The sequence below is a fragment of the Mercenaria mercenaria genome, unplaced genomic scaffold (genome assembly GCF_021730395.1).
Source record: "Mercenaria mercenaria strain notata unplaced genomic scaffold, MADL_Memer_1 contig_3933, whole genome shotgun sequence".
NCBI lineage: Eukaryota > Metazoa > Mollusca > Bivalvia > Venerida > Veneridae > Mercenaria > Mercenaria mercenaria.
Genome location: NW_026462121.1, coordinates 26,348 through 43,700, shown reverse-complemented (window position 1 = coordinate 43,700; position 17,353 = coordinate 26,348). Strand labels below are relative to the sequence as shown.

General features: G+C 33.7%; 1 protein-coding gene and 1 long non-coding RNA gene across 2 annotated transcripts in view; both read left to right on the top strand.

The window, feature by feature from the left end:
• LOC128553545 (uncharacterized) overlaps positions 1 to 10,439 on the top strand; it is a 30,625-nt gene extending 20,186 nt beyond the window's left edge. Inside the window, exons 12-17 of the mRNA XM_053534729.1 lie at positions 2,668 to 2,739; positions 3,410 to 3,520; positions 4,889 to 4,945; positions 6,070 to 6,108; positions 6,346 to 6,453; positions 6,708 to 10,439. Coding sequence (XP_053390704.1) covers positions 2,668 to 2,739; positions 3,410 to 3,520; positions 4,889 to 4,945; positions 6,070 to 6,108; positions 6,346 to 6,453; positions 6,708 to 7,001 — 681 coding nt within the window. The 3' untranslated portion in view covers positions 7,002 to 10,439. The remainder of the gene's footprint in view (positions 1 to 2,667; positions 2,740 to 3,409; positions 3,521 to 4,888; positions 4,946 to 6,069; positions 6,109 to 6,345; positions 6,454 to 6,707) is intronic.
• Positions 10,440 to 14,363: 3,924 nt separating this feature from the next.
• On the top strand, positions 14,364 to 17,033 carry LOC128553546 (uncharacterized). The gene is made up of 3 exons (XR_008369370.1): positions 14,364 to 14,606; positions 15,185 to 15,262; positions 15,521 to 17,033. It is a non-coding gene; the product is annotated as an uncharacterized LOC128553546 (long non-coding RNA).
• The last annotated feature ends 320 nt before the right edge of the window (positions 17,034 to 17,353 follow it).

Below are 17,353 nucleotides of genomic sequence, written 5' to 3'. Positions count from 1 at the left end.
ACCCATTTTAAATTTCTGTAACTTACATTTTCTTGAAGAATATTGTCAGTGCTAACTAAAAATCAAAAGAAAAGTGGGGGTCATGTTTGATGCAAGAAAAATAATTTCAGTCAAACACACAAACTGCAAAATCAGTTAAAAAATGAGACCCCCAAATTATACTGGTGGTGTATGATCTAAGTTTCCATGCATTATTTTGTCATGTTGTTATTTCATTGTGAAAATGTTACCTACATGTCAAGCATAGATCTGTCATGTGATTTTAGCAAAAAAATTGCAAAGAAAATAAGGAAAATAGCTCTACAGAGCAAAACAACTGAGGACTATTTGTATCCGCCATTATGCGACTACCATTTATTTTCGCGCCATTTTTCTATTTAGTGTCTGTATGCCTTCTAATCGATGTAGCTCACTACAGAGTTGGAGCGGTCTTCTGCGCATGCCCGGAAGTGATTATCTAATATCGCGTACGGCAAAAATTCGCAAATTATTGTATGTTCGCATGCATCTAATGTAAAATATGTATAATATACTGACTAAATGTTAGGGTAAGTATCACCATGGTTACAAAATATATACATTTAAGGTACATTTAGTTCAAATTGCTTCAATCCGCCATATTCTGGAGTCTGTAATTTATACCGGCGCTCCAACCCTGCATTGAGTCACAGCTGTTTCTCAGTAATCCCGTACCGTACCCATACCGTACATCCGTATTCGTAAACTGTAGGTTTTGTTCGGAGAAAGGCGGAAACTTTCATCGTTCTATGACATCAAAATGCTTCAGAAACAATTTAAAATCCGCTTATTAAGAAATCTGCCGTTTGATGATATATCTGATATATCTCTAAGTCATTTGCTCAAACACTGAAAGAGTATTTCGTACCAACCTGCGTTGTATAAATACCCGCCACACCCCACCTCGTTGTAATTTGATTTAAGCGAAATCTAATATGGTGACCTATCAATTTTCTTTTTGTTTTAGATTAGGTAGACAATACCAAAGGTATGTGCAGAGTTTGATAAAATTCTGTTATGTTAAACTCGATAAAATAGCAGAAGTACCAACTGAAAATTGACAAAAATATGCAAAAATAGCCCTTGGGTCTGCTGAAGAAGTATTCCTTTCTTTACAAAATCATTTTCTTTTGATTTCTCTGCGCATGTGTCAAATAGATAATATTGTTTTCCGTTATAAAAATGCTTAGATATCAAATTTATGCTGATTATTGTACTTTACTGAAATATATTTTAGGATTAAAGAAATTTTGAAAAATGTTAAAAATATCACCATAACTAGGGGCAAATTAAATTGAAACAAAGCTGGTGACCTAGTATTTTTATTTCATTTTTCAATACATCATAACATGATCTTTTAATACAAAAGATTTCATCAAAATCTATTATTGAAAAAAAAAAACGAAACTGTAGCGAGCGTCCTTAAGACGGTCAATTTCATTAAAGCAGCACTATGACGTTTCTACACGTCAAAACGAAGGCCCTTGTCCACCATCTGTTCGGCTGGTAGCAGTTTCATTTCCGGTCGATAACTTAACAAGAGCTCCGCAATGCGGAGCAATATACGACCAAAGGTATGACAATTGACCCCTAAGTGTGACCTTGGCCTTGAAGCGAGCAATCCAGAACATGCGCTCTGCCTATCGTCTCGATGTGGTGAACATTTGTGTTAAGTTTCTTTGATATCCTTCATAGGGTAGCAGACAGGAAACTGCTAATGGACGGACGGACATAATGTTTTCGGGCGTATAAGAATGCTTTGGTTAGTTGGTTGTTTTTGGTTTAACGCCGTTTTTCAACACTATTTCATTTGTAACGGCGGGCACTTAACTAGCGTTCCTGGATTCTGTATCAGTACAAAGTTGTTCTCCGCAAGTAACTGCCAACTTCCCCACATGAATCAGAAATGTAGGAGGAATAATTTCAGACACGATTTCTTTTATCAAATCGTCACAGAGAACATACGACTCGCAGGGGGCTCGAACTCGCGACTCCGCAATTCGTACATCTGCGCTCTACCTTTTGAGCTAAGCGGGCGGGCAAAAAAATGCTTTGACCTATGAATATAAAACTTAATAATTATTTGTGTTTCTCTTGAGTGGTGAATGATTTTGAGGTAGTAGTATAAACGTAAATTTCAGAGTGACTGTTAAAACAAAAACAGTTTTCGATCAATGTCTTGAAAATATTTTGATTTATGTTCCTCAGACATAGTACTAGAACTTTGTCTGACAGATAGTGCATGACTTAAATTGATTTTGATATAAAAACTTTATGACATGAACTAGATACTTTATCGTGCCCTCGATATAAGACTTCGTGCGATCGAAATAAGATTTCGTGAGAACGAGATAATTGAATCTTATTTTAATAAATAAATGCATGTTCTAAACATATCACCGTAAAATAGGTTTTTTTAACATTAAAATTAAAATCGTCCAAGAAATAGCCTGAAAACTCCTTTGCAATGTCCTAAGCCCTGTGTGATGATATATTACTATATATATTACTTATATCTAGATTCTGCAACATAACAAAGAATTACATGCAAAGCTCAAACAAACTATCAGATTATGAAATGTCATCATGTCGGTCTGCATTGGTATTTTTATTTGCTCTGTCTATTAACTTGTTACCCTTATTACACAGAATGGTAACTCCATGACAGATACCGCTGATAAAGGTTTTGAAGACGCACATGGACCCGCCTTGATACAAAATGTAAGTTGCCCTTTCACAATTAAGACGCGTTTGATTCATTTGTTTGTGTAGATACTTTATATTGGCTGTTCTGTTTGTTGTTTCTCATATTTTATTGAGAGAGAGAGTGAGAGAGAATATACAGTTATAAAATATTTTCTACGTCACATGGATACATCAACAAGGCATAAACATATTTTAATTAATCCAGAAGCGACGAAAATGGTATAGCTTGCGTGGAATAATTTCAGAGAAAATTATTTCGCGCTTTAAAACCAGTTTGTAGTGTTAAGTTTGTTAAAACACGTTATTTCCTTGCAACATATTTCGATTGTAATGTCGTTTATATGTAAAATAGTAGCAGCGTGAATATGAATAGACTATTTCTCAGCCGTTGAATTCCTTCTTTGAATTTAAGAAAAAATAAAGTCATTACACCAATTGCTTTTTGTACTATACAAAATAATCGTCCTAAACTCTAAAGAAAATGAACAAGATATACACTGAAAGTTTGTACATTTGAAACATCAGTAGCAAAAGAAACATTATAATATACATGAACAAAAATGAGTTTAAAAACCTATTTCAATGTTTATGCTACTGGTGTGTAACCAACCATAACAAACGTTCGAATCAGTACTACGTTTTGCACACGCATATTAAACGTAACCATATCTCAATTATATTTCAGACAGAACCAGATATTGATTCGGCGCCCCATTCCGAAGCTGACATGGACGGAAATGGTCCAAACACTGAATACAAGAATCTGGAAATAGTCTCTGCCAACAATATTGAATCGGTAATGGTCAATTTATTTTATCTTACAAAAAATGGCGGCATCATGCATTGCATATAGTCTATAACGTCATAATATGACCCGTAATGTCTTACGCAACTGAATTGTAATACATTTTTTGAATCGGTATTAGTCCAGGAAAGGACAGGTACCGGCACGAGATCAGATAAGTTTAGTTGTGTACCTTTCCTGCTGGTAAGAAAGTACATATCGGCCTGTTTAAGACAGGGTTTTCCCTACCAGAGGTAGTCAGCATGGAATTGGAATCTAAGCGTTTAAGGGATTTCTTTCACGGTTTGGAAAACAGCTCTCATCCACAAGCAGACATGCAAGATCAGTTTTCTTGCCTACCTTATTAATATAGATCCCGGATGGCGAATATATTACAAAATGTATATAATTGATGGCGATATACAAGACTATAACTAAAGTGTCGCCATTAAAGTTCATGCTGACTTCGGCAAGGCTTGACGCTAGGAAAAGATTGGAATCAGGCAAATATATACTTTCCTCACTAAGTAGGCAAAAATGTTGTGTTGAATGTTAAACAATATTATCAATATATCTCATGTATTGTTTTCAAATTTTAACATCGAATTTTAAGTGAATAACAATTAAAATGCCTGCCTGCATAGGACAGGGATTTATAAACCCAATGGATAGCGGGGAATGAGAATCCCATCGCTAGCTGGATGTCATTTTTCCCTGCAAACGGATATAGTTAGCATATCTGCAATAATTCTTTTGTACTATTCACTTTCATTTATTGAATGTTTATTCCCAGTATTCCGATACTGTGTGTTTTTCTTGGAGCATCCATCAGATTTAATTAAAAATCTTGTTCTTGATTATATTACAAAATGGGTCCCCGAGGCGAGCGAATTTATAATGATTTAAAAACATTTCGTGGTGCAGAGATATTTATTTATTAAAAACGAAAACAAGAATAGCTAGTACGCCCTTTAATGCTATATGGCGGTCATAAAAACCACCCTGTGCTGAAAGTTTGTTTTGATATTATTTCTGCTCCTACAGGATCACGGGTTCTATTCACATGTATACATATATCTGTTTAACAGAATACCACCTATACAGACACTATATTGATTTTTTAATTACCTTTCAGTGGTAAAACCAGCCACATTGAAACCGCTATAATTGTTACCATTAGATTCATTTGATGCATCTTAAATGATGATTGTTGAACACTTAGATTCTACTATTTGCTATACTTATGGCATATTAGGTCCAAAAGTGTTTTCTTTATATATTTGTGTAAAATATAATCGCAAGATTTCACCTTAGAAGTAATCGTGTCATTCTGTTAATGTTGATGACCCCATTCCTTTATTAATGCTCTTCTTTTTTCAGCTGAAAGAATCGAAAGAAAACGAACGCCATGAAGAAATATCCACTACCAGAGAACAGGTAAATATATATGTTTTAAATTAAGTACCAAAGTTAGCGTCAATAATCGAACCTAGCCTGTACGTGTTATATAACTACGTATAGCAGATACAATATCAGCACTTTTTTTTGAGTTTTTCATATTTAGTAATGTAATATTCTCATGTGTCATGGGCGAAAATGCTGAACATTATAACCAAAGTAACTTCCATCTGAGGAATAGATTTGTGCTAAAAATTCAATCAAGCAGTGTTCTGAAAAAGCAATCATTTCAACTAATATTTAGCATGTATTATAACAGCTATAAATAAACTTAATTCCATAGGAAAGCAACAAACTTTTGCGCTAAAGTTATGCACTGACAATGATTTACTTTTCTGTATGATCCTTTTTCCAAAGAGAGATGACCTTATATTTATACATTTGTTAAAATATATAAGTAGACACATAAACATATATAAAACCCATTTGAATGATTGAAGCTATGTTTGAAATTTTGACTATATTTAATTTTGATACTTAATTGTCCATATGCTGCTCTTTCTATATGAAAAAAAAATCATATATAATTTAGTAGTTTCAATTTGTAGCTGATTGAGAGGGAATCATGTACAGACTGGTAATTCGAACCCAAACGGACAATAGTCGGACAGCAATTAAACTCTTTTAAAAGAGATTCAATTGAAGCATAGTGCAAATTATCACTTTAGGCTGGTTCAAACATTGTAGTTATGTGTCTTAAACTTGCCGGAATGTGACAACGGCTTTATTGGTATATTAGATATTGGGGCGTGAACTACTTTTATAGTTTCGATACTTCATACCCATGATAGCCATGAAGTGTAGATATGCCTAACGTCGCATATTTTTTGATCAGTTGAGGTATTAAAGAGTTATGCACCCCATGACTTAGCCAGATGTTTTTACTGCATATAAGTCTTAGAAGATTGTGACGCGAACTAATTTTTACATTTTTATTGATTACTGCATCAACGTCGGTTCAGTTGAGGTACTGCAGGGTTATGCGCCCTTAGGCTTTTAAAACCCGATGTTTTATTTCATTTTCTCTTACATTGCGGCACTTTGGGGTATTAATCATAACACTACTAAAGCATCTCTATTTGTTATTATGAAAATATTTATAGGGTCACGAAAGAAAAGACGACGAAGAGCCAAAGCAAATGGTACGACATTTTTTATAAAATTTTATCAGAAAATGTTTTTACGCATATTCTTAAAATGAAATGGCAAACAAGCGACACAGTAAATATTCATTTGTAGCTGTTCAGTATGTAGAGCAACCGAATATTAGATGTTACAATATATCAGATCCTTAAAATAAATACTTGCTATAGATATGTTCATTTTCCTCATAAATTGATAATTATAGTATCACTAATTCCATTTCATGTTGTTTTAAGAAAATGAAACTTGAATCTGATTTCGAACTGCTCCGAAAAGAACAGAAGAAAAACATTGTGGAAGCAAGGAAGTTTTTTGAGGTGCATCTCTCGGAAAAAGTGGAAAGGGTATAGCATTTATCAGATACTTTTCAACTATCTCGGTTAGAAAATTTAGACGGAATTGAATTCTCACAGCATAATATATGGAAGACATATATTTTTCCCAAAACTTGAATTGACAACAATTAAATGTATGTCAAAATTCAGTCCAGTTTGTTACGCCCGATTGAGGACGTATAATTTCATATTTATGACGTCACGGAACACGGTAATAGATATTTAGCGAATCGTACAGTAGAATAACGTATCTTTGTTTTCAGGCCGGAAGTGACATCATTGTACAGGAACTTGGTATTGATCAGCAGAAACAAGAGACTGTTGTTTCATATATTCAGAAGTGCATGAACATCTGCTGGTCAATGTGCAGGCATGAACCACCCGTGCACATTGAATTTATGGATGTGGGTGACGACATTCCTTTCGATACAAACAAGTTCAAACCTTACACACAATCGGGGAAACGTCTGGATTACGTCGTATGGCCGGCAGTTTATCTTCATAAGGATGGGCCCATGCTAGCAAAGGGAGTAGCTCAAGGAAAAGGAAAAACCTAACAAAAAAATAAAACTAACAAGAACATTAGAAAGAAATAGTTGACATTGACACAATAAATGATAAGTCGCTATTACAGTTTAACGCGTTTATCATTCATCTTAATTTAATGTTGTAATCTGTCTTTAAAATAAATTTAGACTGCACAAGTTATGTAATAAGATATATAACATTTCAAAGCAATGGCACTAGAATTGACTGTGTGTTAGTTATATGGATATGACTTCGGTGATCTATTGTCATTTTAGTAAATTAATGTTTGCTTGAAGTTTACACATTTTATATACAAGAATTTGCTTGATGTTAAAGACTTGCTTAAAATTTACATGCTCAGTACTAAATTTATCGTTCTGCTCTGTGCTTGCATCGTTTAGTAGTTTACATGTACAGAACTTTCTGCATTAGGGCAACGTGAAAGCCTATATAGTTAATTCAAATAAAGTCACATGAATTCGTTGTATGAAGAAACCCAAAATCTTTTCACACACCTTGTCAGGCATCTGAAGCGCCCTTAAGGTATTAGATCACTAATAGAGAACCTCCTTTTTGAAGAGTATTTAATTCCTACCATAAACCTACTTTTACTGCAATTCTTAGGGGGGCGTAGGTTCAAGTCCTACCGGGACCAAATTTTTCTTTCTTTATTTTCCTTTTGTACTAGTAAGTTTTTACTTCTTTCAAGACTTATTATTGATGTTTTGTACAAAAATGGGAAAAGGTGAATCTTATAAGCGATTTTTTGGTGTTCAAAGAGAATTTACTACTTAAACAGAAGGGGTAGAGTTACACATCTTTAAAAATATTGAGTTACGCACGGTGAAAGTTCTCTATTTTGCTTTCACTCAGATTATATATTGTGGAAGAAATTTAGGTAGGTTTTACGTCTTCCCTAAGGTTATTTTTAAATGGAGTAAGCAAAATTCAAAACAGAAACACATTATTTGACCTTATTTTTTCAATACGGAAGGTCGGTGGTTCTACCCAGGTACCCGCTCGTGATGAAATAATGCACGGAGGGGCACCTGGGGTCTTCCTCCACCATCAAAGCTGGAAAGTCGCCGTATGACCTATCATGTGTCGGTGCGACGTTAAATCCAACAAAAACAAAAAACAAAATTATTTTTTCAATGTTTAAGTATGAATTCTGTCTCATTAAATCCGTTTACTTGAGACACCATAGAAAAAATGATATTAACATTTCTATTTTGTGTTTTATAATTGGTTACCAATAGTTTTATGTTTCTTCTATTGAAATTAATGGTAAAATGAGTTCTCTGCAAACGTTTTGAATAGTGGCTATCACTTTGAAATTTGTCTCTACTTGAGCTTGAGGAGATACCGTAAGTTATTCAAAATTTATAAAAAACGGCACGGTAAAAGTTGATTAGAATTTGCAAAATAGTGCAAAACACGGTTACCTTTCAGAATATACCAAGCAAAGGCCATTTTGTAAACATTACTATTAGTGACCTAATACCTTAAACTAACAAAAAAGGTTATCAATCGCATGACCTATAATTGTTTCGGTGCGATTATAAGATCAACTATTCGTTTATCGTGATATTTAAAATCTTTTATCGTTTCATAAAGTTTAAACCTTGCATTTATGTATGAAAATACTTGTACACTACCCGAACGAATTTCCTTTCGCAAAGCAAGCATTTCATATGGCATAGCTAAACGGGTACAGAGTTCATAGATGAAATACGGGTAGGGACTGTAGTGTATTAAGTGCATGTTTGTAACTGCCGTGTTTATTTAGATTATAGAAAAATCTGATAGTATTAGATGTACTCAAAATGCTTTTACCTAATAATTTTTTATTATCCATCAGCAGTGTGGGTATTGTATTTGTCGAACTTTACAAGAGGCATTCAATAAATAATGATACTCTGTGTATAGTTCCGTAACCGTATTGAATCCAGAGGGCAAGTGTTTTTTTTTTCCATTCACCATACGGCTTAAAGAATCAGTTGCAAAATATGTTATTATTCAAGACATTAGTTACAATAAAGGTAAATTGCCCTCTTCACTTTCAGCTTGGCTGGGTATCGATGTTATCCCGATGGCAGCACCAGATAATAACTGGTGCTACCAGTCCGGAAAAATGTCACCAAATATCATTTCAGCTATTATAATTACTGGTATTATTATTATTATTGAAGACAAGAATACGCACACGCTACAATTGAAGATCAGCATTTACCAATGAGGTTCAAAAGGCGGACATAACAGTGCCTTTGATTTTTTAATGAACTCTAAATTTCTCTGTAAATTGTAAATATATTTTTGTCTATGTTAAAATAAAAAGAAAAGATTTTGTTTTGGTGGTACTTAAGTCTTGATTCTTTCAGTTTACGTATTTTGTTCAAAAATGATGAAAACTGTAAGAATAGTTTGTACATTTAAGTTTATTCAAGGATATCACTGCATATGCATTTGAAGTATATTGTGTCACGGGAATTAGTTTGCCATTTATGTAAATGAATCATATGTTACGATTCCTCATTATGAAAGATATATTCTGAGTTATACCGAAATCGGTTATATATAAGTGTACGTTCAATATTATTGATATTTTACGGCTTTAAATGTCTTCTTGACAAAGTTTGTAAATATCAGAAAATAATTGACGTGCACACCAGAATAATAAAATATCGTAAAAACTACCTAAATAGACGATATGACAGTAACAGACAAGTGATCGTCCCGGAAAACAGTAATGTGTGGCTCTATGTAGACTCATTGGTTTTATAAGAACCACAAGCGCGGAAGAAATTTCTCAAACTGCTCGGTTGTAAGTCCACAGTGAGAGTTATAAATCAAAATAGAGTCATCATGATTTTTAAATATATTTGAAGGTACAAATACTCTACATTTTATCGTATCAATATATCATTTGATACATGACAAAGGAAGAACATAAGCTATGTTAGTTGTGTTATGTACAGTTTTCCATTCGATCGAAAAATATACGTTGAGAACAATACTTTTGGTTTACTAATAAACAGTATTTATTGACATAGTTGCAATTGTTACAATTTTGCAAATATATAAACATAAAGGATTGAGTAGAAAACTATATATAAGTTTATTTAGAAAGTATCTGCCTTTCTTTTATGACATTCCATCAAAGTACTCTTCATGGAACTGAACACTATGTTTCATGATAAAGGAGGAACATAAGCTATATTAATTATGTCATGTACAGTTTTCCGTTCGGCCGGAAACAATGTTATGAGAACAATAGTTTTGGTTTAAACAATAGTTTTTGACATAGTTGCAATTGTTACAATTTTTCAAAGATATAAACATAATTATATTAACAATATTTTTTATTGCGCATTTGCTTCGTTTTTTTCTAAATAATAGATTTTGATTAAACGTTTTGTATTAAAAGATCATGTTATGACGTATTGAAAAACGAAATAAAAATACTAGGTCACCAGCTTTGTTTCAATTTAATTTGCCCCTAGATATGGTGCTATTTTTAACATTTTCAAAATTTCTATAATCCTAAAATATATTTCAGTAAAGTACAATAATCAGCACAAATTTGATATCTAAGCATTTTTATAACGGAAAACAATATATCTATTTGAAGCATGCCCAGAGAAATCAAAAGAAAATGATTTTGTAAACTTTTAAGAAATGAATACTTGTTCAGCAGACCCAAGGGCTATTTTTACATATTTTTGTCAATTTTAAGTTGGTACTTCTGCTATTTTATCGAGTTTCACATAATGGAATTTAATCAAACTCAGCTTTGGTAATGTCTACCTAATCTATAACAAAAAGAAAATTGATAGGTTACCATATTAGATTTCGCTTAAATCAAATTACAACGAGGTGGGGTGTGGCGGGCATTTATACAACGCAGGTTGGTACGAAATACGCTTTCAGTGTTTGAGCAAATGACTTAGAGATATATCAAATTATCAAACTGCAGATTTCTTAATAAAGTGAAGCATTTTGATGTCATAGAACGATGAAAGTTTCCGCCTTTCTCCGAACAAAACCTATAGTTTACGAATACGGATGTACGGTATGGGTACGGTACGGGATTAGAATCAGCTATGACTCAATGCAGAGTTGGAGCGCTGGTATAAATTACAGACTCCAGTATATGTCGGATTAAAGCAATTTGAACTAAATGTACTTTAAATGTATATATTTTGTAATCATGGTGATACTTACCCTAACATTTAGTCAGTATATTATACATATTTTACATTAAATGCATGCGAACATACAATAATTTGCGAATTTTTGCCGTACGCGACATTAGATAATCACTTCCGGGCATGCGCAGACAACCGCTCCAACTCTGTAGTGAGCTACACCGATTAGAAACACAACCAAATTGGCACGGTGTTGGGGTAAATATCGACCCGTCCGGAAAAACTGTAGCGAGTGCCTTCAACACAAATTGAATTCTGTCCCTATTGATTCCTCACTTACAGAATCTGATTTGAAGATATGGTCGAAATTGGATCAAAGGAAGTTTTTTTTTTTTTTTCAAATATCGATACCGCCAATTTAACATTGAAAAAAACTTTTATCCTTCCAATATGCATTTACCAGGCTGATATCTGCCTGCTGTTTTAATTTGGTTTTTCTTCAATCAATAGAGCTTTAGACTGTCAATACAAATGACGGACTACTTTTTCTAGGCAGCGTAAACTGGGCCAGGAGTTCGAAGCTAAAACATTTCATCATTTTATGAAGACAGCCACGGTAAAGATATCAAAAATAAGTTGATTATATCCTAGTATACCTCAAAAGGGAATGATACGGTGAATCTGTGTGAATTCACAGGTGCCCGTCCAGTGTTGGTGCCCATATTGGTGCCGCCCCCTAAAAAGTTGAAAAAAAAGTTTTAAACCAAAAACGAAAACAATATTTTTGATTTTTTTTTCTCCTATACACTCTTATATTGAAAAGGTGTTTGTCTTGCCGTAGCGCTATGGAGGTTTACAAGGACACGCTGTGGAACAACCAAAGGGTGTATCGGACTTTTTTTTTCAAAAAAAAATCGTTTTCGGACTAAAACAGTGTTTTTTTAAACTTTTTTAGGGGAGAGGGGTTATGGGGGGCGGCACCCATATGGGCACCAAGACTGGACGGGCACCTGTGGGTGAATCGGCCTTGACTTTGTGTATTGTGGCGTTTACTCATTTCTAGTTAGAAATTTACAGAAATACCAGATTTATGCAATCTTTTATTGTAATTGTTGGATCTAAACCATTCATGGTGAAAGGAATTTCATTAACTTCACAATGCCTTGCATGTAAATGGAGTAAATAAAGGCATAGACTGCGAGCATTTGAATTCGAGATGGTTTTCGGTTGTATTTTTTTCGAGACAAAATCACTCTGCATGTTTTGTATTCGAATGCCTGTTAGCACCGATGATTTATGATACAAAAATGCAAAGCGAGAGGAATAATGTTTGATTGTAAGGAATCATGTGTAACTGAATCAAGCAAAGGCGTAGGAATTTACGAGTAAAATTCTGTATGGATTATTTCTGTATCGAAAAACATTTTTAGCAATATATGTTAACGCAAACTTTATTGGCTGCTGCATAAAAATAATATTAGGTTACCGTCTTTCTTAACTTAAGTTTATCCACCTCGTCTCCGACAGGTTTATTCCCCTCGATAAGTCTCAGGGTGGATAAACCTTTCTTCACCTCGGTGGATAAACTTAGATAAGAAAGACAGTAACCTAATATTCTGTATTAATGAACCACAACGGAAAGTTAGCAACTGTATATTAGCGACGAAAGGTACTGTAAAACATGGCTAGGACACGCGTTGTTAATTAAAAAGGTTTCTTCACAATTCGGGGACAAGTCATATCATGAGACAGTGTTAAGGAAACTGAAAAGATCCTTCCGAAAGTTGCGGCCAGGAATGAGGTATATTAAATTTGATATGACAATGCTCCAGCATACAAATTTGCATTATAGTTTCTCCATAACAAATGAGAGGAAGTTCTACAAACGTCCAATCCTTCACATACAGCTTAATTTGACTTCTTCTCGTTCCTACAGATGAAAAGGATATTTGCGGGACGAAACTATTCAAGTCACCAATTATTTGGGTTTGGACTACTCCAGTGCATTAGGATAATGACGTTTATGACGCCTTAAAATGGGTATTTAAAACAAAGTGTTCAGTTTCGTGGAGAGTAAAAGTAAATTGAATTTGTCATATTTTAATTCCATAACAGGAAGGACAATACAAAATGACCACCCCACGTCCCATCAAACCAATAAAACATTTTTGGTTGTTAGGGCGTCTTTCTGTGACGTCTGTTTTGTAGTTCTTGGATGGTGGGTTCACGTCTTTTAGAAATGTCTTTCTTATGTATTTTTGGAAATATGTTTTTCGTTTTTATTATTATTTTTTTTTTTTTTTTGAAAAGTACGTTAATGTATTTTACAGACTATTTCGTCTTTATGTTTTCTTTGAATGATGTTTTCATGCCTAAAAATGAAATATCATTTTTAACGTGAATTCGAACCGAGAACTAGTCTTCTTGGCGAGATTTTCTGTTGATCTAACTTGCAATGATGTTCTCAGCATGTGAAGGTGGGTGGTTCTACCCAGGTGACCGCCCGTGATGAAATAATTCAAGGAGGGTCACCTAGGGTTTCCTTCAACCATCAAAGCTGGAAAGCCGCCAAATGACCTATAATTTTGTCGATTCGGCGTTAAACCCGACCAAAACAAAAAGAGTTATCGGCATATATCCCTTTGCTTGTGATCACATTATGTCAAAATAGATACAATATAAGAAGTTTAATAGGTGTCTGAATCTAAGAGTTTCTTCATTTTCATGTACTTCTCAAAATCTTTAACAAAGCTAAAAGTCCAAGAAGTTCCTAGTATATCTTAAAATAATAAATGCGAGTGCTGCTTTTTTGCGTTTTTGTCTAACTGTCTTGAAGGTTTTTCGTCTCTCAAAAGTGCGGTATAGCATTGATGTCATGTGTATGCATTTTATGAACTCAAAATGTCGAGATACTAGCCTCTAGAGCTAACCCACTGGGGTATATACCTGCATTTATATGTATAGTATGCTCCGGTGCCTGTGATAGGAGATCGACCTCGGTCGGAAACATTCCAGACGTAGTCGAAATAGTTAGATATTCTAAGGACAAACATAAACAAGTAGCCATCTATATGGAAGCGTTAATTGACCCCCGAGTTGACGTGAAAATGACAGACAGGTCAGGATAGATTTTCTCGACATATCGTGTAATATCCTGGCATCTCGGATATTATTAAGACGTCACGCCAGAACTGATTCTGGTCTTGTTGACAAAGTTTCTACGACAGATCATAATTTATGCAACGCTTACCTTAATTTACTATGTGGTACGTCTTTATGTAGTCGCAGTAAGGCGACATGCCATTATGTAACGTATCATGTTACTTAAATATAAGTCGACTTGCCATTTGATTAACATGGTTTTGCTTCCTAAATTTAAACGAGAAAATCACAAGATGAAAATGTCAACTTACAGGAATACAAAAGGCAACATAAAGTATTTCTTGAATCCGTGTGTGTTCCAGACAGACGGACGTGTCCATTTCGGTACGTTTATACAATATTATATAAATTAAAATAGTAATTAACGACTTTTTAATTGAATTAATTTGTAACCATGAATAGATTAAAATATAAACATTAGTTTGTGCTAAGGGTGTACAATAGGTATTTGTAAGAAAAGACAGAGGCTTTTCCTTTTGGTCAGACCCGGGGTTGAAGGGTGCAGTTACCGGACCACTGGGCACCCTACACGTATTTTTTCAAGATAGGCTTCTGTAGTCTTGTTTATCTGATTGCATACTCATTTTTTGTTGTTGTTGTTATTTTTTTAAATACATTTTTTTTTTAATTGGATTGTGCTCATAACTGTCTGAATTTATCATGAATTTCTGAATTCGCTTCATAACAGTTTCTTACCGAAATCAGCGATAAAATATTATAATCAATATGTCTTCAGTCCGAGTGAGAAGTCGTAAAGGAAATATTTACCCTAATAGCTAAGATAGAGATAGAGCCCCACTCCCTCACTTATAGCCGACAATTCAACCTAGCTATTGAAACATTTGTATACATATTTTAATAGAATAACCTCGTTTTGCAAACAATTTTATTTATATATTCAGACCACCGGAGGAAGTGGTGAGAGACTGGCAATGATGTACTGAACGAGCATGGTGGAAAGACAACATAGTCAAATGGGGGTATATTTCAAATTCTTATACATTTTCATTGGTATAATAATTAGATTGCTAAAAAGCGTTGAAATAATTTGTTATGTAACTTGTAGTTATTATTTTGATTAACTTCTTTGTTCAACTAAAGGCATGCAAATGATATATTTTTATAACCAAATTTATTTTATATGATAATACTTGTTGAAGCTATGTTTTGATATCATTTAGCTATACACAGGGATCATTTTAATTACAGTTTAGTTTTTATCTTGTTTCTGTTTTCAGGTTTGTCATAAGCCTAACTTGTGCATAGCCTGCTTTGATAGAGAGCCTTCAGGATATTTTCATCTATGTGACCTTACCGCCTGTATATTTTGTACACTACATATTTTTAAAAACAATGTAGGAAGAAATACCCTAAATGTGGGAGTAAAATTGAAGCTGTCAGACACATTTAAATAACTAGAAAGTATTTGATAATATAATAGCAATTCTGACATGATTACAGTCAAGGTAGATACTTAAGAGCGGAAAGCATTTTAAGTTGAAATGTTTTACTTCTTTTGATGTAGGACACAATGGAGAATTGTTAACATGCTTCTTGAATTTGGAATATTAGAAACCGATGCGTCTTTGAAATTTATTTATACTGTGAACAGTATTGGATATAAAGGCAACATCAATGTTAAGTTATTGACATCTTATTGTTCCTTCTCAAGGGAAGGAACACTTATGGTGAACATGTTACACTTGACTGAGCAAGTAATGGATACAAGGGTATCACCAAAGGCATCCAAATTCCAGTAGGGCGCTGCCATCTTGGACTCATGCATATTAATTACAAATAGCCTCTTTGCCAATGTGTGTTTACGCATCTTTAAGTTAATCTTTAGTGAAATTCAGCTACATAATATAAGACCTACAAGAAACAATAATATAGTTTAAATAATATAACTCCTAAATCTAACATGTCATAATGTAGAATCGAGATTAATTAAATAAACATGCATCATCTAAAAATAGACTTCCGCCCAAAAATATCGTCTGCTATTATTCTTCTTGGTTGCATTCATTTGCTTTTAAAGGATCTTTTTTTCATATTAACTATATTATTTTGACGTTAAGTATTACCATCAAAACATACTGTACATATAAAGTAATTCGAGATTTTTTCGCTTGTCTGTTAATGCTACGTCACCGTATATTACAGCATTTCAATTACTTCCCTTGTTCTATCCAGAACTGTATAATGCATTTTTTTTTCACTTTATTGAGTTATAAAATGTTTCGAACTTTTTAATTTCATGCCTTTTGATAAATTGTTTTGTAAGATTCAAGCTGTGGACTTTTTGTACGCATTTTTTCAAACCCATTAGATTGTTGGTGCCGACTTATATAATTATAAGCCCTTCTTCTTCTAGCCCCAGACGGCCATATTTCGTTTTGGAGCTGGCAGTATCAATCATGCGATGCAATTAAGGCGTTTTGCAGCACTTTTCTGTCCATGTACTGCTACGTGAACTTTAAATTTACAAAGAGCCAAGATACGGCCAAATTCCGATCTGTGCTACCAGGGAAGGTTTCGACAGTGGATTCACGAAATGTTGATAGAATGATGTCTTTTTTATTTATTGTCCGCTGATAATATTTAGGTAGAATCGCTTATCTAAAGGTGTTTGATTATTATCATAAGTTAAATAAATGTTTGTGTGAAATAACTTTAAATATTTTTAAATAGATAAGAATGCACGTAAACTAACAAAAACACATTTTTCATAATTGTTTTATTAAACATCTGTAACAGGATGCTCAAAACAGATCCCTTCAAAAGAATATCTAATGTTAAATGTTCTTTTGAAGGGATCTGTTTTGAGCATCCTGTTACAGATGTTTAATAAAACAATTATGAAAAATGTGTTTTGTAAGAAGGAATCTTTTGGTAAGCTAAATCTTGTTTTTATATAACGTTGAACCAGCTATAAAGATTCAACCATGGCTACATCTTGTATCTACTAATTTACAGGACATAAGGCAATATCTATAATGTTAAGTTTGTTTTTGAATCATAATATATCAGGTGAACAAGAGTAAAAATTGAATAAAAGTCTCCCCGTACAT